Raw genomic sequence first — 22,145 nt, forward strand, 5'->3', positions numbered from 1 at the left:
CTGTTTTAGCTTACTCTGCTCTGCTCTCCACACAGCTGCCCTGGCCCTGCAGCCATCAGCGAGGGCACCGGTGCCCCTGTGAGGGGCCCTGCTAAGAGCAGCCAGCCAGCATGTCTGTGCACAGCATATGCGTGCAGAGCTGCTGGGACCGAGCTGCACACGGAGCTGGGGGCACCGTGCCACGCGTAGAAGGGTTTCCAGCTGCGCGCTGGGCATCACAAAGGGAAGAACTTCAGACGCTCCAGAAAGGAGCTGAGATTTTTATGGGGTAATTTATTTCCCTCCCTGGAAAGCTTGGCTCGGCCCAGCTGCTGCAACATCTGGTTTGCGAGACTCCCCCTGCTCCCCTGACGCCACAGCTGGATTAGGAGATGCACACAGGGGTCACGTGGTCTCCCCCAAGCAGACGCCCGACCCCACAATTCCTTCTGCTTCCCACAGGACTTTGCATGGGCTGCAAGACCCAGCGGCCCCTGGCGTACCGAAATGAACCTGACTGGGTTGAGCTAAAGCAGCTAGCTGCCATCCTGGAGTACGAGTGTCCACGCAGGGAGTTAGGATAGCTGTGGAGCTTACCGTGCACCCCAACCCTGTCCTGCACCAGGGGTCAGTAGCATGGACAAGCATGCCTACTATGCCTTGCTCTGCCTGAGGCCCTGATGGTCCTGGTCTCAGAAGATGCCTTCTTCACACCTAGTGGCAACCTCTCTCAACCAGGGAAATCATTGCACAAAGGTCTCAACATCCCTGCCCTGCCCCTTGCCTGGACACCCCTTTACCTCCTCCCTGCCCTTCCCAGCAGTTTCTGGGGCAGGTACCCTCCTGCTGGTGCCTCTCTAGGACTTGAGGCGCCTGAGCCCTGCGAGGGGCGGCTCCCACACAAGCCCGCTGATTGCTCCAGCTATCTACTCCCATATCCTGTTCTGCACGGAGCGGAGGGGGTGGGGCAGGGAGGGAAGGGGGGCTGCTGCTAATTTAAGCCATATTTACTGTACCAGTAATTTATATTCCATAAAGGCCCAGTCGAGGTTACAGTGGGCTCCCAAAGCCTTTAGTCTCTTGCCAGAGAAATTCCAACACCTCTGCCTCTGGAGCCCGTCTGTGCTGCCAGCACGGGAAGCCTTTCAAAGGAGCCTCGCTATCACGGGCCGCCTAATCATTGCCAGACGCCAGGTCACCTGCAGGCCTGCCCTGCCAGCAGCCTCTCTCCTCGCCTACAGCCAGCCGGGCGCACAGCTGGCCCAGCAGTCCTTGCACACTGGCACCCACTGTGCTGGCGGGACAGCGCTTGCAGCATTACATTCATGCTGGGGCAGTGCAAACAGCTGCAGCTGCAAGAGTGGAGTCCCAGGATGCCATGACCCCACTGGGAGCAGAGAGGTGCATACAGCCCCAGGCAGCTGGATGCCGCTCCGTGCTGATTTCCACTCCACTCAGGCACCAGAGACTGAGCTCCCTTGTGTTCCCATCCACCCCTAAGGCTTTGAATGCTTCCAGCCAACCAGGCTCAGCATCACCCTGGAGTTTCCCACAATGCCTCTGGGTTGGTCAGCAGGAGAGGCAAGAGAGGGGTCTGCAAGGACCTAGGAAAACCAGCCCTACCCCAGCACGTAGTGTCCTGCCCCCCCCAGTGACGTGCAGCCTCGGGTCTTACCTGAAGTCCCCACGGTTGTTCGTGACCCGCTCAGCAGGGCAGTATGAGGCTGAGGTCTCCAGCACCACGATCTCCACCTTCTTGCTGACGTTGCCCTGGGCAGTGGAGACGGCACACTCCCACTCCCCGTTGGCAGAGATGTGGATATTGGAGAGGATAAGCTCGCTGCAGGTGGGGGAGGAACCCGATGGGTGGACCTGAGCAGGCAGGTAGCCCAAGGGCTGGGCCAGCACAAAGTACAGCACCCCTGCCACAGCAGGCAGGGCCACACACCCGCACCCAGCCTGTGGTGTTGGTCACTACCCGGGGTTCAATCAAGAGCCTTTGCACCGGGAGGCTGTGGGTGCCTGTGTGTTCACCCCCAAAGGCTAACAATCCCCCTACCCTTCTAAGGCCCCTTTCCTCCCAAAGGAACCTGCAAGCTTTGGGTCCCAGTCCTTGCAGGGAGGACATCTGACATGGGCTGCACTTGGGCACCCTCCCAAGGTGCTGGAACTGGCACCCAGAGCAGAAGGCAGCTGTGGGCCCACGTGAACCCCCAGGTCACCCCCTGGCAGGGGCTCCCACCTGGTGATGAAGGTGCAGTCATGGATGAGGCTCTGCTCCAGGATGATGCCAGTCTGCTCATCCTCCTCCACCAGCACGCGGTTGTGGTACCACAGGATCTGGGTGCTGTTGTCCAGGTAGGTGGCTGTGCACTGGAAGGGCAGGCGGTCGCCCTGGAACACCACCTGGCGCAGTGACGGGATCAGGTGGTGGGTGTGCAGCTCTGGGGCACCCGCTGCAGGGAAGGGCAGATGGGTGAACTCCTGCCCCAGATTGCTGCCCCCCAGCCTGCCTCAGCCACCTCCCAGGGCACTGGGGCAGCCTGCTGCGAGGCTGGGGTCCCAAGGAAGCCTGGCACCCACACCACAGACATCACTAGCATGGCTGGCACAAGCTGGACTCCTCGGGGGCTGTGCCCAACTGGGACTGCCCAGACCTCAGGGGGTCCCTGTCTAAACAGCCCACAGTCCTGGCTCTGTGGCATGCAACCCCACCCTGCCATCCACTGCCCATGGCCCCAGTGCCTCACCGCAGCGCAGCTGCCCCTCCCTGGTGCTCCGCAGCGGCTTGGCATGCAGGTGGCGGGGATAGATGCAGAGGGTCTTGTCGGAGATCTGGGCTGAGCGGTTCCGGGCCCAGGGTAGCACCCATCGCAGGTTGCAGTCGCACGTCAGGTACTCGGTGGCAAAGTCGCTGGAAGAGGCAGACCAGGGGATGGAGTCAGGGACAGATGAACTCCCAGGGGAAGGCATCAGAGCAGCCAGGATGTCCCTGCAAGCTGCAGCAACTGGAAGCATGGGTACAAGGGCTAGGGGCTGGCAGGGGCACAGAGCTTTGGAGGCAAGGGACAGACCTGCTCCTGGCTGCTCACTGACTGCAGGAGATCACAGGGGCACGGAGCAGCACTAATGGCCAGGAGGGCGCCTGCTTGTGAGACAGGTCCTGACTCTGGCTGCAGGAGGGCAGGCCGGGGTGGGCCCCTCTGATGCCATGAGGCTGTGGGCACAGGCATGCAGATGCCTGGTAGCCATCAGCACTTGCCTCCATTGCACCCACCCCCCCAGTCCCTGCGCAGCAAGCCCTGTGGTTTTGGGATGGGCGTTCCCCTCTCAGCAAGGTACTCACATGAGTTTCAGGGATGGCAGTTCATCAAAGACACCCGGCTGGAGGGTGGAGAAGATGTTCCCTGACACGTTGCTGGCAGAGAGGAGACAAAAGCCTGGTGAGGGCTGACTTGCCCAATACTCTTGGGCTTGATGCATGAATGCCCAGGTGAGCCGGGCTCCCCGAAGGGGCAGCCGGTGAAACTGGGTCCCTGACTGAGCACTGCCTGGCTCAGAAGCCAGCAGATCCTCACCCACTGCAAAGCCAGGTCCCTCCCAAGCTACCTAAAGTTGATCTCCAGAGAGGTGGGGACAGGGAGCTTGTAGCCCAGACACCCAGTGCCAGCATCAAGCCCTGCACACAGGTGCCACAAGCCTCAGGACCCTGCTCTGTGCCAGCAGCACAGGTAGGCAGAAGGGCCCTGGGCAGTGCAGGCATCCTCCTAGGCTGCAGTGCCCCTGCCAGCTCCTTACCAAGGGTCCTGCCTGCTAGGTGGGAGCCCCACTACTACTTACAGCCGCATGAGGTTGATGAGTCCCAGGAAGACACTAGTGCTGAGGCAGCCGATGCGGTTATTGGAGAGGTCTCTGGAAACAACCAGGGGAGAAAAGGTCTGTGTAAGTACTGAGACTTCCCCCATCCACAGCAGCACCTGGGCACCACCCTGTACACAGGCCTGCTCACACCCCCTGTACCAGGGGCAGGGAGCAGGGCACTGAGAGACTCAAATGCTGGAGTGAGGAGAGCTTGAAGAGTGAAGGGGGGGATGACACTCCCTGCTTGCTCTATGGCGCTTCAGGCCTCCACCAGCCCCTAGTTCAACTATCCCAAAGCCCCAGCTGGTAACTTCAAGGACAGGCTCCAGTCTGTACGCCTGTGTGCACCCCTTAGCCCGACACACCCTGCAACTTGGGGGGCACAATCGGGCACTTACAGTCGCTTCAGTTCCGAGAGGCCCAGAAACGCGCCGGGCTGGATTGTGTTGATCAAGTTGTTCTTTAGGTCCCTGGAGAGAGGGAGAGACAGAGAGAAAGAAATCAAGACCCAAGAGAAGAGGGGCCAGCTCCTTGCAGGAGGCCCTGAGCCTGGGGGAACAGGCAGAGCAGGGCAGCACGATGGTCTGGGCAGATTGCTGCTCAGCTCCTGGCTTATACACAGTGCACGAGGCTGGTGCCAGGACTGTGGCCAGGCTCCTTGAAGATGCCTCTCTCCTCTTCTGCCCTGGCATGAAGGCAATGGGATGGACCACCGGTGCCACCTTTGGCCTTGGGTGCTCACCCCCGTGCATCATTGAAAGAGTCTGTCCCCTTTGGGAACAAGCTGGGCTGCTGAGAAGCAGGGCACCCCTCACCCTCCCTCGCAGTGGTAGTCCTGTGGGAGGAGACCCTCTCCTTCAGCATGTCCCTTGCCATCAGCCCCCAGCGGGAATGAGGTTCGCTCTGTATCTGCAGGGTGTCAGCCTGCCAGCTGGGGTGGTGGCAGCCCCATCACTCCTGCCAGCCAGGGGAAGCAGGGAGCCAGTGCCTGCGCCTGAGCCCTCTGGTTTGCACTGTGCACAGCTGAGAGGATGAAGCCCCTGCTGGAAGGAGGGGTGGCACGTGGGGCTGGCACGCGGCCCCCCCACAGGGAAGGCATCCCCAGCCAGCTGTCTTGGCTACAGCCTGTGCCAGCTCAGGGCAGACGACGGGGTTGAAATGTGGCTGGATCCAAGTGTGTGACCCTGCCCAGGGCCCCTCCAGGCGCCTCTGTACAGACACCCCCGCACTCCTGGATCATGTTCACAGCATGGTTTTCCAGCCCAGGGAGAGGCTTCACGCCACGAGCCTGGATGCACTGTGCTCTCCGAACCTCCAAGCACAGGGTTTTTCCTGCGTTGCTGCCACACTTGCTAATCCAGGGTTAAGGGGCTCTGCCTCTCTGTGCGTGCGCTACAAAGCTGGTGGTACCACCTGGATCCTCCACTGCCCTTCACTAGCCCAGCTCCTGCCTGAGAGCATGCCAGGGTCGTCAGCGCACCCTCCCACAGCCGAGGCACCGCTGCCTGCTGGGGCCAGGGTGCGTGGGGGTTAACTCCACAACTCTTACAAAGCACTGGAAGGGGGGGTGGTCCTGGAGGGACCCTATTGTTAGTGCCGTGGGTTCAGACTCTCCAGCCAATCCAAGCCTGGGGCTGCAGGGCTGCCAAGTGCTGCGCAGGAACCTCATTAGCAGCTTTCAATTCAATTCCCCTCTAATTATCTCTGCAAAGGGAAACAGGGAGCCAGGCTGGAAACTGTTACAGCTCCCTGCTGGGTGCCTGCTTTGGCCCTGTGGAATGAGGCCAGGCTGCCAGCCCTTGTCCCAGCAAGCCTGCACCTCTGCAAAGGAGTGAGTCTGGAGGGTGGGGAGCTACCCAGCTGCTCCAGAGACATGCACTCCCCCCAGGCAACCCTGGGAAAAAGGCGTCCCATGGCTATGACAGGTCACATCTCCCATGACAAGGTGATGTGGGGCAGCCCAGGAGCTGCTGTGCGGTGCCCCAGGGGGCGGGAGGGGGGGAAGCAGGCCCGTCTCCAACACCGTCAGATGGCTTTTGCAAGACACAAAGCAGCTGCCCTTATATTCCAGCCCGTTCCATCACATGCCGGGACAATCATCCGAGCCTCTGATTTCCTGTCTGCATCACTAGACTGATCGTACGGCAGCCCTGCCCCCCACCTCTCCGCTTTCAGACGCTGTGATGGATTGATTAGCCTTGTGCCATGCCTCAGGGACCCAGCATGACAGCGGCAGAAATGTGATAGGGGAGGGGACGCCAAGGGCAGGCCCCAACATCCAGGAGGCTGGTTTCCCATTAACTTTGCAAAGAAGTCCTTGGCGCTGCCTGGGGTGGGTTACTGTGCTCCACTTGGTAAAGAACCCTTCTTCCTGCTCACAACCTGCCACTTGCCCTCCTTGCTGTCTACTTCATCCATGTGAAGAGCGAGGCACATTTCAGCCCACCCAGGCAGGTCGGCTGGCCTTGCCACAGCATGGACTGCTCCATCCTTACCAAGTGAGTGGGAGCAGCTTTCATGGTGTGGCACGTGTTTTCCTTGGAGACCTGGAAACCAATGGCACAGGGCCGCTGCTAACCCATGCAGCTGCTGACAACCTGGGGCTCAATGTCCCAGGGGCGCTGTGCAACACCAGATCCACCTGGCCAGAGGTGACCTGCCCCAGAGCACACCCCAGGATCATGCTCCTCTTTATCTTCTGTTCACATCACATCCAGGACCAGGAAACACGTTATCCATCCCTCCCAGCAGAAGCAGTGTGGCCAATCTCTGGTCTTAATACATGGACGTGGCACCAAGCAGATTGGTTTTCTACAACCTCCCAGCACACGCTGCACTCCAGAGACACATGCACCAGGACTGAACAGGCCCAGGACAGATGCCACGTTGTCCACCATTCCCTCCTGAAGCCAGATTTCAGAAACGTCAGCAAGGGAAGGGATTTGCACAGATAAAATTCAGTGAAAAGGATGGGCTTAGACAGTGGGACTGGCCAAGGGCAAACATCACGGAGAGCTCGTCTGCTTCCTGTCCCAGCCTCTCTCTGTCTGCAGCCTTCTGTCCTCACCCAAGATACGCTCATTTTCTGCAGACAGGGAAACGGATGAGAGGTTTAATTATAACTCAGCCTCACTCCTCTGGCTGGCATGCATACAAAGAAGCAGAGCCTAATTTTAACCCTGTGGTACCAAACACTGTGGTAACCCAGGGAAAGCCTGCCACAGACCTGTCCCCAAAGGAGCTTAACACTGTCCAGACCCGGCACTGCCTGCAAGAACAAGGAAGGCTCCCTTGGACTGAAGACGGCACGAACCCGAAAGTAAGCCCTTGGCTCACTGAATCTAAGCAGGTTTCTTTCACACCTGCCTGCTGGCGCTGGCTTCACTGCTTCCATATCTGCTGGGAGAGGGAGTAGCTAAGCACCCCTGCTAAGGCCTGGTCTACGCCACCACGTTGCATCCACGGACCTCGAGCTCTGCTGACACAAGTCTGCCTGGATGTACATGCAGATGGAAGGGGTCCCAGGCACATCGGCAGAGATCACCACCTCCCCCACCAACACGTGGCCTCTGCCTCCACCTAGCAGCCAACGGGGGGGCATGGGAGGACAAGTCCTTCACTGCTGGAAGCCTGATACCATTGGCAGGAACAAGTCCACAACCCATTGTACCGACACCTGGTACACGCTCGACTGCCTAAGGTCCAAGCTGCCCAGAAGCCACCTCCCTGCCATGCAGAAAGCAGCTTAGCAGTGCCGGCTACTGCAAGTATGCAGAGCTGCCCAGCATCACCGTGGTCTTGCCCTTTTGGGAGAAAGGTTCCCCAGAGATTCTGGTCCTGCCTTAGGGCCGGTACTGATCCCCACGTCTCAGCGTGGCGCTAACGGGGGTGGGATGTGGGGCTCAGGACAGGAGCTCTTCCCTCTTCATTGATCCCGCCACCACTACAGTGCTGGGACATGGGGAAGACAGAGACTCAGCGGCTCTTCTCCAGAGCCAGCCCCTCTTCCACATCTGGGGCAGTTCTTTGCCCCCTCCACTTCCCGCTAGCCAGCTCTTCTAGCACCTTCCCCTTTACACGTGGCCTTGGAGAAAAGACAGCTTGCCCAAGCCAGAGGAGGTCAGCAGAGGGAAATGGCTTTATCCCTGGTTCTCAGACCGGGGGCTGCCTGCTCGCCACGTGGGGGGATGCTCTCACCTTCCCAATAGCAGTGCTGCCCTGTGCCCCTTGCAACGAGATGGGCCAGGGGCCTCAGCTGACAAAGCACCTTGGGTCAACTGAGGAGGACCGATTTCACACCAGATCCATTGGCCATGGTTGCGGGGAGACGGGCGCAGCCCTTCTGCCGCAGGAATTCCTGCCCCGTGCCGCTCGGCATACCCTTATTTGACAGGTGGCCGATCCCATAAACGTCTGATTTACGCCCTGCCAGCAGCTCACAACTGCCGGGCTGTCAGGGCTAGGTACAGCCCCTCGCCTGAAGTATACTGACCACGTGCGCAGCCCACGGGGCCCTTTCTCACTCACCGCTGCCCCTCCTCTCTTGGGCTTTCAAATCATCTCATGTCCAAGGGTGCATTGGCAACCCTCCAGACAGCTTAACTACCACCTGGATTAATGGTATAAGCTAGGTGGCAAGTTACCCGTCTTACTTACCCACTCTAGGGGTCACAGCCCTCAGGAGCAGGGCTGCCAACCCCACAGAGACTCAGCTGGATTTGGGGCATTTTAGGAATGGCCACACTGATGTAATCCTCTTCTAGCCCCCTTCCTCCCACAACGGCAGCTGGAGAGAAGATCCTTCATTCCTCCGCAGCCTTCCCCCCACGCCACTGCTCATGCCCTGCCCAAGTCTGCTCCAGAAGCAGCTGCATTTTAGTGCTGGGGGACACGGTTTCCGCAGCTGGCGCTGGAGGGGAGAGACACGCAGAGGGTTGCAAGATGGTGGTTACTGCTGACAAGCCAGGGATGGGGCTGATTTCTAGAGGAGACAGCGGCTTGAAGCTGCCCCTCTGCGGTTTTCTTCTTACAGAGGAAATGAGCTGAACAAGAGGCTAAGCTCTGAAGCATGTCCATGTCGACTTCCAGGAGACTGTGCAGGCTGCTGCCTTCTCCAAGAGGACGGAAATTAGCTTTGCTGGCAATTACCAAGGACTCCCCAGCAAGCCCTGACCTGCCCAGGCAGTCAAGACTGGCCCTAGCAAATTGGACAGGCCAGTTACCGTTACCCGACACGTCCTGTTACACGAGTGCTCCAGCTTGCAGCCACCCCGCTCCGGCTGCAGGTCGTGGCTGGTGAGCCCTTGAGCAGAGCCACAGCTCTGTCCTCCAGCCCAGAGACAAAAGACAGTTGCTTTATTCACGTTACAAGAAAATTAATGCTTGGAGAATTCACTCCAGCAAACTCAACTGCGAGCCACGCTGACCCTGCGCCAGCAAAAACATGCTCTTCCCGGCGCGGGAGCTGGGAGGGAAACTGCAAGCCTGGCCTGCTGCTATTGGCTGCCTGTCAGAGAGCAGCCACAATAAACCCAGCAGTAATTAACTCTCCGGAGAGGTCGGCGAGCTCTGGGGGCTTGCTAGAGCAGCCCATCTCGTGCTGGGACAGCCTGAGACCCGCACACCTCCACTCCGTGGGCATGGACCCACCTCTGAAGGCTGCCCCATCACCAAGCATCCATCTGCCCGCAGGGCAGGTAGTGGTCTCTTTCCCAGCACCATCCAACAGCCCCTGGTTAAAAGATGCCAAGAGACAGATAATCAACCACTTTCTTCACATGGAGGGTGATTCTCACTAACTAGAGCAAGCTACGCAGGGAAGTGGTGGATCTGCCATCTCTTGGCTGGATTCATACATTTTCAAGCCAAAAGAGAGCACTGTAGCCGCCCTGTCTGACCTCCAGCCCAATGCAGACCAGGGATCGTTGCCCAGGGGTGTCTGCATCTAGCCGAGGACTCGTGGTCCAGTCAGGTCTGTACTTGAAGCAATCTTTACCCATGCACAGTCACATCTGAGCAGCACTACCAGCTTGCAACGATCCCATTCAAAGGAAAAGCCTGTTGCCGCATTAACCACAGAGCTGCTACTGGTGTCACTAACATTTTTCCGCCCCATTACCTTAAGTCTATTTCATAGTCAAGGGCTATGCAGAGCCGAGTGGCAGGAGATTAGCAAATGCTACAACAGAAAGCTCCTGCCTGTGGGCAAAGTTGTTTCTGGAGCTGCCTTATCCAAGCCGGGTTATCTCATAGGCATGTGATAACAGCACGCTGCAATTGTCAACACGGCCTCAAATGGGCTTTGTGCTCAGGGAAGCCTGGAGGAAACCCATTTGGTGTATTAGCTTGTATCCGATCACAACCGCAGAGCAACGCTAGGCACCGGTTAAGGGGAAAGGGCCTCTCTCGCACACGCTTGTATGAGAGACAGCAACAGACTGACTGACCAGCCAATATATTCCCTGCATGGCCATGGAAAGATGGGTGTTGGTGGGCATGAATTTCTCCTGCCTGAAATCTGGCAAAGCTGCTCTCCCCTTATACTCCCAATTAACAGCCGATACATATTGAGAAGGGACACAGAGATGCGTTTCTTTATTTATAGGAGCTCTGTGGAAATTGGTCACTGGTGTCTGTGGGGCCAATGGCTTGGCTTAGCTGCCACTGGACTGAGCTGTTCGCTCTGTGTACAGATGGGGTGACAAGAAACAACGTGACTGAGGCTGCCCATCAGTGGCGGAGCTGAGAATAGGACCCAGATGTCCTGATGCCCTGCCTATCGTTTCAGCCATAAGTGGCTGGTGCCTCCTCACTGTTCTCTGGGTACTGCCAACCTTCGGGGGCTTCGGCAGCTATCTGTTCCGGATTTCAGAACAGACTAGGTGGCCTTGCATCTGTATCCCACATTTTCTCCTGCTAAATTCAGGGCCAGCAGCAGTCAGGGAGCTGGGAAGTAATTTAAGTTAGGTGGCCTCCCCTTTTGCTAACCCTCCTAAGCATGGGCAGACCCCTCCACATGGGATTAGGAGGCAGAAAGGGAGGCTCAGGTTCTTTGGGGTCATTCACATCCCTTTCAGGGTTTTTTTTTTGCCAGCATTCAATCATCAGCTTGCCTGTCCTGATCAAGCTCCAAGGGGGTGAGAACATGCTGTGGCCCTATGCGTCTGGGGTGCTTCGTCCCCTACACTATCAGGTCAGGTTCACTTCAGTGGCTACTGGACCCACTTCGATGCACACCCCATATCACCTCTCCAGGGCTAATCACATAGGGTGCTGTAGAAATGTACAGTCCTCTTCCCCACACCCATTACTCCCAGAGATTTCCACTCCCCTGAGCAATGCAGTTTCTATGGCAGTTAATTCCCAGGCAACTCAAAGCTGCGGGCACCTGGCAAAGCTGGGCTTTGTTTGGTGGTTTTGTCGTGTACATTGCTAACCACCGGGAGCAGCTCTAAGGCCACCAAACTCCCGTCCCCTGGGATCTTCGGCAGCGATTCAACTGCTGGCCACACAGATGCACACTCAGGGCGTTTTCCCTGCAACCTCCAGACTCCCTTCCCCTCCAGGGGCCCAACTTCCTCAGGTCTAAAGAGGACTGGGAACGATGGATCAAAACTCGGATTATGAAAATATTTCACGGCGCATCACAGGGTGACCTCATCTCAGCACACGCTCCGTCCTGCCAACAAAAACAACCCAACCACTGTTTAGTTTCCCAAGTCCTCTCCCGAGGAAGCCGGAGTCAAGAGCAATGGCTTCATGAAGTCTGAGCTTTACATTAACTCTTGGCTGACTATTGCTAAGCATGCTGGCACTCTCTCTTCATATATTGCTATAAATTACAAATGACTTCCATACACGAGAGGCGAATAACAGTATTGCTCCAGACATTATCTCTTGGGAATGAGGATTGAGCACTTTGCTCCTACAAGGGTAGTGGGAGAAAGGCTGTGTAGTCAACCTCAACTTCTAACAGCCTGAAATGTGGGAATCATATTGCCTACCCTGCAGTTACTCTAGATCTATCTTTGGAATTGCAAATGTAGTCAATTAGCAATGCCAGTCCAGACCTAATTGGAAATGGACCTGGAACCCCAGAAGGACCTTCTCAGAGGGGCTGATACAGATGGGTCAACAGGGTGATGCCTGAATCACCCACACATGCAAACAGGAAGGTCAAAAATGAACATGATCACATGGGACCACTCTAATGACACGAATATATGTGCGTGCAGCAAAGTGCAACCCACGGACCACTTTCATGGAGATGCTTGGCGAGACCGGTAGGAAGGGGGAATGGAAAGAGCCATTACTTGTGCACGATTCCGGAAAAACGTCTTCACTGCCGGGTGGCTTCACTGCCGGGTGGATCACAGCATAAGGATGGAAAAGAGGAAGGTCAGAAAGAGCCAGCCCCACCAATATACACACCACATGGCAAAAACAGGCTAAGGACATGACACCTGCCTTTACTTTCCTGTGAAGCACTTGGCAGTGGCCTCTGCTAGACACAAAGGAAGCAGACCCGACTGAATGAGCAACGATCCAGTACATCACAGCAGTGCCTTGTGCCCTAAGCATCCTGAACAGCCCCCACAGAAATGCACATCAATCTGCTCAAGAGGATGCTCCTACTGATACGCTAGAAGCTGCCTCCTGCCCCGGGACTCTGTGGGGTCACGCCTGTTCTGGGAGAAGGGACACTGAGCCCTGCACATGACTCCTAAACTGACACGCACTCTCCACCCCCATCTAGGCACCGGGACAGAACCGAGCCAGGCCCCTGGGGGGAGGCACAAGCCCTCACATGGGCATTTAGCTCATGTTTCCTTTACATCTCTCTCTTCAAAGCCATCTCCCTGCCACTCCTCCCTTTTATTTTTTAGCAGCTGCTGCTACCTGCTGGTTTTGTTCTGCAGCAATTTAACACTCCTCAACTAAATGACTCTTCCTGGCTCTCGGCGCAGCGCCGAACTTCCAACCTAAACAGAGTGACCACGCTTCAGGAAGGGGAAAGAAACGCATTGCAAATATTGTTCTTTGTCCGGCTGTGCAGTCAGCAAATGCTCCAGTTTATCAGTTCCAGATTAATAGCAGCTGGGAGGCACTCTGCCTCACCAAGCCCTTATCCTTGTCCACACAGGGAAGTTATTTGCATTCAGGTACAGTACAAGCCTAAAGTGGACTGGCTCCTCTGGATTAATTCTGTACTCTGGCTGCTGTGAATCAGCTTCATCCAGTTTGGAAAATGAATTAAGAAAGGGTGGACATAGACAATTCAGAATCAAGTACTCTCATCTCAGAACAGGAGTGACCCCACTGGGAGTTAATCAGGAATAACTAATCCAGAAGACCCTGCTGTGTAGGTAAGCTCCAATTAGACTCACTCCTCATTCTGTTTACAGCCACATGGTTTGGATGGATATGCAGAATACAGGACATTGCCAACCATCGTTGAAATAACATCCTAGAAGAGCGGTACTGACTTTGGCTTTGCATCTCATCTAAAAACAAGGCACCCTGGCACCAGGCTGAGGGCAAAGTACCTCAGCTAGGCTAACAGCTGGAACATTTCTCTTTGTGGGATGTGCATTACTGCAGGACTTTCAATTAGAGTTTCCCTGTGTGCCTCAAGAGAAATGGGCTGACCTAGGAAGGAGCTGGGGCTAGGGCAGGGCCCCAGGGAGAGCTGGCTGGGGCATGGAGGGTATGCATCCTACTGAACCACCCTCTCAGACACAAGTTAGCCCCACGTGAGCCAGGGAACGCCTTCCCCAAACATATGCAGCACCGGGCAGGGCTGCCTTCTGGCTTTGGCTCCCCCCCAGAGAGCACATGGCCCCAGTGCGGCAGGCAGAGAGCATACAGCCGCGTGGGTTACCCCCAGCAGGCAGCCCCCAGCGTCTGGAGACATTTGTTTGGACAAACTGCATCTTCGTCTTTTGAAGAGCGCTGTTCTCCCTTGGTGCTCTGGCTAAACTTGGGAAAGGACAGGCCCCAGAAGCTGCTTCAAAGCGCTTTCCGTCTCCCCCACTGGCAGCCTCTGTCCCTTCCGGGTTGCAGGCCGGAGGCGCCGCGCTGCATCGCAACCTGTGATTTGCATGTTATCAGGGTGGAAAAGAGGCCCTGTCACAGCTGGTCATGGGTGCAGAGACGCTGCCTCCCCTTGGCTGTCTTTAAATCCAGGCTTATTTCCTCTCACCCTATGAAAAGCTGGGATTCAAGACGGCCAACTGCAGCCCCAACACTTGAGACACCCACGGGCCATTCCCACTCCCTGCCACGGCACATGGAGTGGCAACTCTTCAGCAACTGAGGGTGACAGCACTGTGAATGACTGCAAAAGGCCGGGAGGCCAGTACCACACTGAAGCCTTTTGCCTCCCAGCTGCTCTGGGTCAGCCTTTTTCCTCCCCATGGCCATTAACCCAAACCCAGTGGGATCCACAGGACTCCCCAGCCCCAAGGGTGTCAGAGTCAGTCACGTTCCTCCCTTCAACCTTACTAGGGTGCATCACTGCACCTGCTTGGGGAGCTGCTGATTTTCTCAGTCAACGAGCCCATTTTGGTTCACACTGATCCTTTAAAGAATTAACCTAAAAAGCCACAGACAAAGGACCCCCGTGGGTATTGAGGGAGTGGTCAGAGAGGTTTTATTTTTTTCTGCTTTTTTTTAACCGTTCCTGGAAGCACTGCAATACCAGGTCAATGCATGGAGTGGATGGACTCCAGTTCCACCACCCAACACCAAAAAAACCCTGCTCAATATAGACCTCCTATGGAGGACATATTAGAGACAATCACCTGCCCTGGGAAGCCCGCCTCCGTGGTCATGGAGCTTCCCCTGCCAGGTAAGTATTTTTTTTTGGTCTATTTTTTTGCACCAGTCCTGGAAGCACTGTAATACCAGGTCAATGCATGGAGTGGATGGAGCAAGCTCCAGTTCCACCATCCAACACCAAAAAAACCTGCTCAATATAGACCTCCTAGGGAGAACATATTAGAGACAAAAATGCCCAGGCACCTGTGCCTCACGTGTGCTTGCGTGCATGCAGCACCCAGGTGAAGGTGTGGTGCTGAAAGAACAGCTCCGCTCACCTGGGTGCAGGCCGGGAGCTTCACCCCACCAGACCCGGCGAGCGACACCAGACCCGTGGCCGCTACCCATGCCTAGAGTCTGGGGCGTTCTGTGAATTGCCCAGAAATTGGCCTGCCTGCTGGTACAATGCCTCCTGGCCTGGCCAGCCTGGGAACTCATCTCCTGTGGCAATACGCAGCAGCGGAGGCAGGAATAGGCAGCCATTCCATTCCCTGCGACTCCAAATAGGTCACAGGAATTGCCACATGGGCCTGAGCAGGGGATCTGCTCCTATAATGAAAGTGCTGCATTCGTTTAGGCTGTGAACGCCTGGAGGAACTTCAGACACAGGCCAGGACCCTTCTGTGCTAGGCACTGAGCACGCACAGAACAGCAAGCCAGCTCGCAGTCCCATTTCAAGAGAGGAAACACCAGGGCAAATAGCCAGGGAGGCAAACACAAGGGAACAGGGAGATGATACAGAAGTGGTGGGGTCTTGACATACAAGTTGCTTGACTCTGTCAAGTTTTTGTAGGTATCTCAGAAAAGGAAGGGAATCCTTATTCTGTTTCAGAGAGCAGCTCCTACCAGCAGCTGCCTGGAAAAGCCCAAAGTACCCAGCCCAGGGCAATTCTGGACTACCTTGTTCCCAGGGGGATGGTCTGTCTCTCTGACAGCCAGGAAGAAGCTAACACCCCAATATACCAAGAGGTTGCCATTCCCTCTGTGATGGGAGAGGACATACAGGTGATGCTGTGATGTAAGAGCAGTCATTAGCTCTGAAGCTTCGTCTAGCCTCCCCTTTCCCGGCTGGGGACACTGCATCCTCCTCCTCTTCCCTGTCACCTCTTATAAAAGCACGAGTGAGATGTGAAGCTGCAGGTAAGCACAACGGGGTTAATCTTCTGCAAATCCTCCTCATAGGAGAAACCTCAGCCTGCTTGCACAGTACAGACAGGCTCCTCTGGGACAGTTCTTTGGATGCAGCCCAAAGACTTGCAAAGCCTGAACATAAACAGCCAGAGATAATATAAACTCTCCCCTGCTCACCCTTCCAAGTTCACGAAGTTCCCCCGGGACAGCTGCGTCCCTGGGACTTGAACCTATCGTTCCACCCAGCACATCAACAAGTGACAATAGCAGCAGCCGTGAATACTGGGGCTTTATCCGACTTGGCCCTGGCTTCCTGCCCACTGGGCACAACAAGCATGGGGACAGGCGCTTCAGATCGTGAATGACATGAGCAAGGCAGGGGCCAAGCTCTGAGCTGCCTTCAGAAAGAGCCAGGGGAAGGACTGAGCACTGCCTGCAGCACAGAATTCATGTCCCTGAGGCTGCAACAACTCACCCCCTGCTGAGAAGCAAACACCACCAGTGCCAGTGTAATGTGAGCAATGTAATGTGAGCAGTTGTTTGTCACCTGCTATTTGATTGCCAAGTCACTGATGAAGATGAGATTAGCTGGGTAAGGATGGGGGCACGCGTGCTTGGGTAACACGTGCCAGGCATGCATCGCTTCCAAGGGAAACCACCTTTCCTGAGACCCTGGGCCTGGAGTGATGGAGAGGATGTGCAGATACCATGCACCCTGCTCATGGCAGGGGTTTGTACTTTGGGCTTCTCTCCACACCAGGCTGCCTCTCTTTTGAGATGAAGACTCATCTATGCAATTCACTTACAGGGGGTTTATTAATTACACAGGATGTCACACTTCAGGGCCGCTCCTGAAGTTCAGGCAGCAGGCCCTGCCCTTGGCTGCGCAGGTTAAGGGGGCAAATTCCCCCACACCGCTGCATTGCAGAGATGCTACCCAGATGGAGCCAATGTGTTTGCATTTGCATGGAAAGCCGCCACCCCAGACCTCCCAGTGGCTCTCCACCTCAAGCCCTCCCTGGGAATGAGCAGCATCCTGTCTGTGCTGCTGCTCAGCTCGGAGGAGATCCTGCTGCCTGCAGCGTTTGGCCCCAGCTGCCAGGAGGTTTGCATGGTGCCCTCGGGGGAGGCCACGCAGGGCGCTGGCGAGTGCAGCATGCAGCTCAAGCGCCAGGATGCATTTTTCATTAAGTCACTTCCTCTGCCGGCTGGCCGGGGCCCCGCACTACCGCTGATTTATGATAAGGCCTCTCTCTCTGCTTGCCTGATGTTTCGCTTTGTGTTTCCTCCAGGCCCGGGACCCTGTCCTTCCCCACAGACCAGCCCCCTCCGACATTCTGCAGACACGAGGGCAGCTCCCAGCACCTGGCCATGTGCTAATGAGGGGTCCCCAGCCACTTGTGAGGCTCCTCAGGTTGGTCTCTCCTGCTCCCCATGCCCCCCATGGCTTCTGCAGCCCCTCCTCCTTCCCCCACATCCAAACTCAGGTGGAAAGGGGCTCACTTGACACCTGGCACAGCCTCTTCACTCACCTGCCATTGCAGTGCCAGCAGAAGGCTCTTGGGCAATCAGCAGGGGAGACAGCTGCAGAACATGCACACAAAGCACGCCCCCACACACCCTGGGCCAAACGTGCCCCTGGTGTCACTGAGTGGCATCAAGAGAGGAGCGTGGCCATCCAGGGCAGGGCTGCAGTCAATCAGGATATGCAGCACCGGCCTGCAATCGTTACGTATGCTGGAGCCCAGCTCCATTATTTTGCTCCTTGAGAAATTTCCAAAAGGGGCAGGGCAAGCACAGCCATACCACACAAGCAAGCTCGGAGCACCCAAGCTAGCCCCCACAGTGCAGAGGTGCACACAGGGCCCAGGCCTGGCCATGCAGAATGGGTGGCACTTCCTTGTGCTCCCAAGGGCAGAGGCACCAGGTGGGGTTGGCCTGAGATTTGGATCTTATTCCCTGTGAATTGTTGCCATGAGCAGAGCTGAAACAAGGGCTTGTGCACTGATCAAGCAGCTCCTTCAGGGACTGGGCTGCAACCTGTCTTTTCCCTCCTCTGAAGCTGCTCCTGCCATACCCCACATGTAGGCACGAGCATCTCTTTCCCTCCTGCAACCCAAAGCATGATCCTGCATGGATGGAAGCAGCTCTCAAGTTACAGACTCTGCCACGGTTATTTCAGTTAGCCAGAGGAGGAAAGGATGAGGCAAGAAGGGGCCAAAAATGCAGGGCAAGGGAGGTTGCCAGTCCCTGGGTACATGTCTTACAGAGCTGCCCATTTGCTCATAATACTGCAGGAAGAGCCAGGCTAGAGCCTGGCATGAATAGGTTTTGCTGGGCTGGCTATGCCAGTTCAGGAGTTGACTTTCTGTTGTACCGGCACAAATTCTTGGGCAGATGTGGTCAGACCAAAAGAGTTTATTTCACCACAGGAGCTGGCAGTAGCTCCCAGACAACCTTCCAGCACCGAGCAGGCTCTGCACACGTGTGCACACACTTCTATGCCCCACCGTGGGGCCCACCTGCCTGCAGGCTGCAGGAAGCCTGCCTCAAGGTGCTGCTTTGGTTTGCTCCGTGCTTCTTGATCGGAGCGATATCACACGGAAAAGCCAGTTCATATTTTTCCTCCCCTGCCCAATGGTATTTGTGTGGCACGTGAGTTCCTGTAAGAGGATTTCTCAGGCCTTCCTGGCGCTTTCATGTAATGAAAGTTAATAGCCGCTTTCAGCCAGAGCAAACCGCCAGTCCGTGTTTACAGAGCATGGGATTGATTTACTATGAAAGCTACTTTTCTCTCCTGCTCTGGGTGACTTTACCCAGGGGCCTTTCAGGGCTGCAGTAAATGAACGTGTTTTGGTTCCTTAGCAGTCTCCTGCCCCTCCCTCTCTCTCCAAATTTCCACTCATGGGGCCTTAAATAATCAAGCAACTTTGCAGTAATCTGAACACAGGCTCTCAGTACTCCTGCCAGGTAGAAGGCTGGACTCCTTTCACATTTCCTGTAGGCTCCGGCATATCCCACAGCCGAGGACACAGAGGAAACAGAGAAGGGATGGAGTGCATCAGTACTGCCTCCATGGGTCTGCCCCTGCAGCACGTTCCCAGCACAGGGAATAGGGAAGACAGCCACTCCAGCAATGGTCTCAACTTCATATCTTTCCCTCTCACCTTCAGCCTGGCAGAAGAAGACCCACATGTGGCTCACAAGTTTCTTGCAGAGCCCTAGCCCCAGGACCAAACTGCAGGGCACACACCTGAGCTGCCTGTGCTACATGGTCCAGCCTGTCAGCCTGCAGGCTGGACAGAGCTGCAGGCAAGGTGGGAAGCCTGCATGCCAGTCACCCCAGGCTCCTCCAGCCAGGCCTCGGACAAGCTTAGAAAGGTACACAACCACATGTCAGCAACCTCCAGGGGCCCACACCCTCACCCAGCCACATGCAATGCGCCTATGCGAGGTCCTCACTGCCTGGACCTACCCCATGCAGCATTTTGGCCATGGCACCTGCAACAAGAGGCACCTTCCCCCATGACACACTGGGAGCTCGGATCCAAAAAACCTGACTTATGAGCAATGTCTGGGCTAGCTGCTTGGCACCCTTGCTCTGCAGATGACTGACTGCACAGGGACATTTGTTCTCAGCCTTATGAGGCAGTGAGCCCTGTGGCCTCCTCATGTCATACAGAGCCAAAGTGGAGGGGCCTTGTGCCATCACCTTGTCAAACATGGAGAGACATCCACGTGCTGCTGGAGATAGCAGGGCCTCCATGCTAAGTGCAGCCTGGCTCCATCTCCAGGCACACCGCCATGTGCACGACTGGGACAGGGATGCAAACCAGGGCCAAGCATGCTCTTTTCACTCGTCTCCTGCCACACCGTCCTCCATTAAGCGCTCACAGCTTCCCTGCCTTCACCCTGGCTGCCACAGAGTGCATCTTCCCTGACATCTGGTTACTATCAGCCAACAGCTTTTACAAGTTCAGTGTGAGAGTTCACAGCCGCCCCTCTCCATCAGGCATTTAACCCTGTCCTGACATGCAGAGCTGTTCTAAGCCTTCACCCCACATCCCTACCCACTCCGGGCCTCAAAAAACCTCCAAGGATGGAGATGCCACCAACTCTCTGGGTAACCTGTTCCAGTGCTTTACTACCCTCCTAGTGAGAGAGCTTTTCCTCATATCCAACCTAAACTTCCCTTGCTGCAACTTGAGACGATTGCTCCTTGTTCTGTCATCTGCCACCACCGAGAACGGTCCAGCTCCAGCCTCTTTGGACCCACCCTGCAGAGATTTGACGGCTGCTATTAAATCCCCCCACAGTCTTCTCCTCTCCAAACTAAATAAGTTTGCCCTCAGCCTAGACTCAGAAGCCATGAACCATTTTCACTGCCCTAACACAACATCTGATAAAGTAAACCTGCTACTTAGGAAAGTTTATGCTATGCATCTCTGATTGAGGTAGTCAATAAGGTGTAAATCTACCCTTCCTTCAGTTTACCTAAAAATCAGATGGGGACTCTGTAGCCAAGCCAGAAACAGATCTCAAGTATTTGGAGTTCCAACTGAGCGCCCTGTGACAACCTTCACCTAACCTTCACACATCTGCACGAGCAAGTACTGCAGCTCCTTCCTTTAAGGGCTGGAACCCCTGGAAGCTCTGGTGTCATTTTCTATGAGAAGAGAGAAAAGCAGGAGCGGTTTATGAACCCAAGGATTTTCCAGTAACAATCAAATGGAAGCAAGAGACCATCCGGCAGGCCCCAAGCACATGGGAAATCTCCCTAATTGATTTACCAGTGACAAATGCAAAAGGGAACGTGGCACGTTGTGCCAAATTGGAGCCACCTGCTTGGCAGAATGCACCAGCTGCTGAACAGCACAGCACGCCCCTTTGGGACAGGAAGCCAGGAGCAATGCAGCCTTGGGAAATCGGTGGGAGAATTCAGGGCAGCAGAACGTAGCCGTTCAAGCTGGAGCGTGGCCAGACACGTACAATGACAATCACTTGAGTGAGGGGGCTACATGTGTGAAAGGTCATTAGCCAACAGGCGATGCTGCTCCAAGGGTTGAGTGACTAAATCCTCCACAGTTGACTCCAGTGGGGTGAAACCCAGTGGTTAGTGTTTTGACAGCACCTACAATCCCTGCTGTAATCTGGGTCCGGGTGGCCAAGCTTTCCTTACTGGCACCGAGCGGGGTCTGTGCAGAACATGCCGACGTGTTCCTAAGGGTGCTGCATGTGTGCGGGCCTGTGAGCCAGCCTATGCACACCTGGTCACTTGGGAAACAACAGACGAGCCGCTTCCCTTCTGCCCATCTCTTCCAAGCACCTGGCTCAACCCAAAGCCTCCTCCTCTCTTTCCTATGCTCTACCCTGCAACCCAACTCACCTGTATTACTGTCCCATCTCAGAGGGGAGGATGCAGCAACTCACCCAAGACTCAGAGAGTCTGTCGCAGAGCTAGCAACCTGACCTCCAGGCTCCCATGTCTATGTCTCAGCAGTCAGCCAGGCCTCCCCTCTGTGTCTGAGACGGAGTCAAAGCTCGCCACAGCTCACCACCCACCTCCAGAAGCATCGCTGATCAGCTGAACGCTGGGCCATGCTGATTGAAACCACTGCCAGCTAATCTAAACCAGTGCATTCCTCTGGAAACCGAGGCATGCTGAGCATTAACTGATACCAGTGACAGCACGGCCTCCACACCCGGCACGTTTAACCACTGCTCCCCATGGTGGCCAACCCCCCTGGCTCTCCCGGTCTGGAGTGGGCGATGCTCCTGTCTCATTCAATTACAGACCCGGGTGGCTCCCGTCCCTCCAACAGCCACCGCAGGCAGAACTCAGAGACTGCCTGTCTCCATGTCTCAGCTCAAGCCCAACCTGGCAGCTTACTGACTTGGGCACTTCCAACGCAGGCTTTAGCTCCCTTATTATTTCCCTTTCATGGGCTGCAAAGCTCCCTGGCTTCTTTTGCACAAGACAGCTCTCAGGATAGGGTCTGCCCTCATGGAAACAAATGGGAGCTGGTCCTCCCCAGGGCCCCTCAGTTACGACACCCAAGACTGCACTTGTGTCGGCTGGCTGCACTCGAACCAAATATACACTCGTGCAGATCCGCAGTCTGGCTTGGGTGCCGCGGTCTCAGCTCCCTGCACAGCCAGCCAGATGCAGCCCTCTTTTGGACTGGCACAGAGGGGGGCAAGTCTCTGGCCCTCCACTTGTGGCTTGCAGGCAAAAAGCACGTGCAACTGTTCTTTGCACTACGCCAGCTGAGTGTCACAACTCACTAAGCCTGGGCTGGCTGCAGCCAAGACCTGACGATGGATGGGCTAGGGAAACGGTGCAGAAGGCGGCAGGG

The 22,145-nt window shown here is 56.0% G+C and overlaps 1 protein-coding gene across 1 annotated transcript in view; it reads right to left on the minus strand.

Annotated features, from left to right (window-relative positions):
* Nucleotides 1-22,145, minus strand: part of ADGRA2 (adhesion G protein-coupled receptor A2) — a gene marked incomplete at its 5' end in the record, with an annotated part of 61,237 nt that overhangs the window by 10,957 nt on the left and 28,135 nt on the right. The window contains 6 exons of the mRNA XM_019545908.1: nucleotides 1,655-1,819; nucleotides 2,222-2,435; nucleotides 2,730-2,893; nucleotides 3,326-3,397; nucleotides 3,820-3,891; nucleotides 4,239-4,310. Coding sequence (XP_019401453.1) covers nucleotides 1,655-1,819; nucleotides 2,222-2,435; nucleotides 2,730-2,893; nucleotides 3,326-3,397; nucleotides 3,820-3,891; nucleotides 4,239-4,310 — 759 coding nt within the window. The remainder of the gene's footprint in view (nucleotides 1-1,654; nucleotides 1,820-2,221; nucleotides 2,436-2,729; nucleotides 2,894-3,325; nucleotides 3,398-3,819; nucleotides 3,892-4,238; nucleotides 4,311-22,145) is intronic.

Source organism: Crocodylus porosus, unplaced genomic scaffold, assembly GCF_001723895.1.
Source record: "Crocodylus porosus isolate Cpor-Errol unplaced genomic scaffold, CroPor_comp1, whole genome shotgun sequence".
NCBI classification, from domain to species: Eukaryota; Metazoa; Chordata; order Crocodylia; family Crocodylidae; genus Crocodylus; species Crocodylus porosus.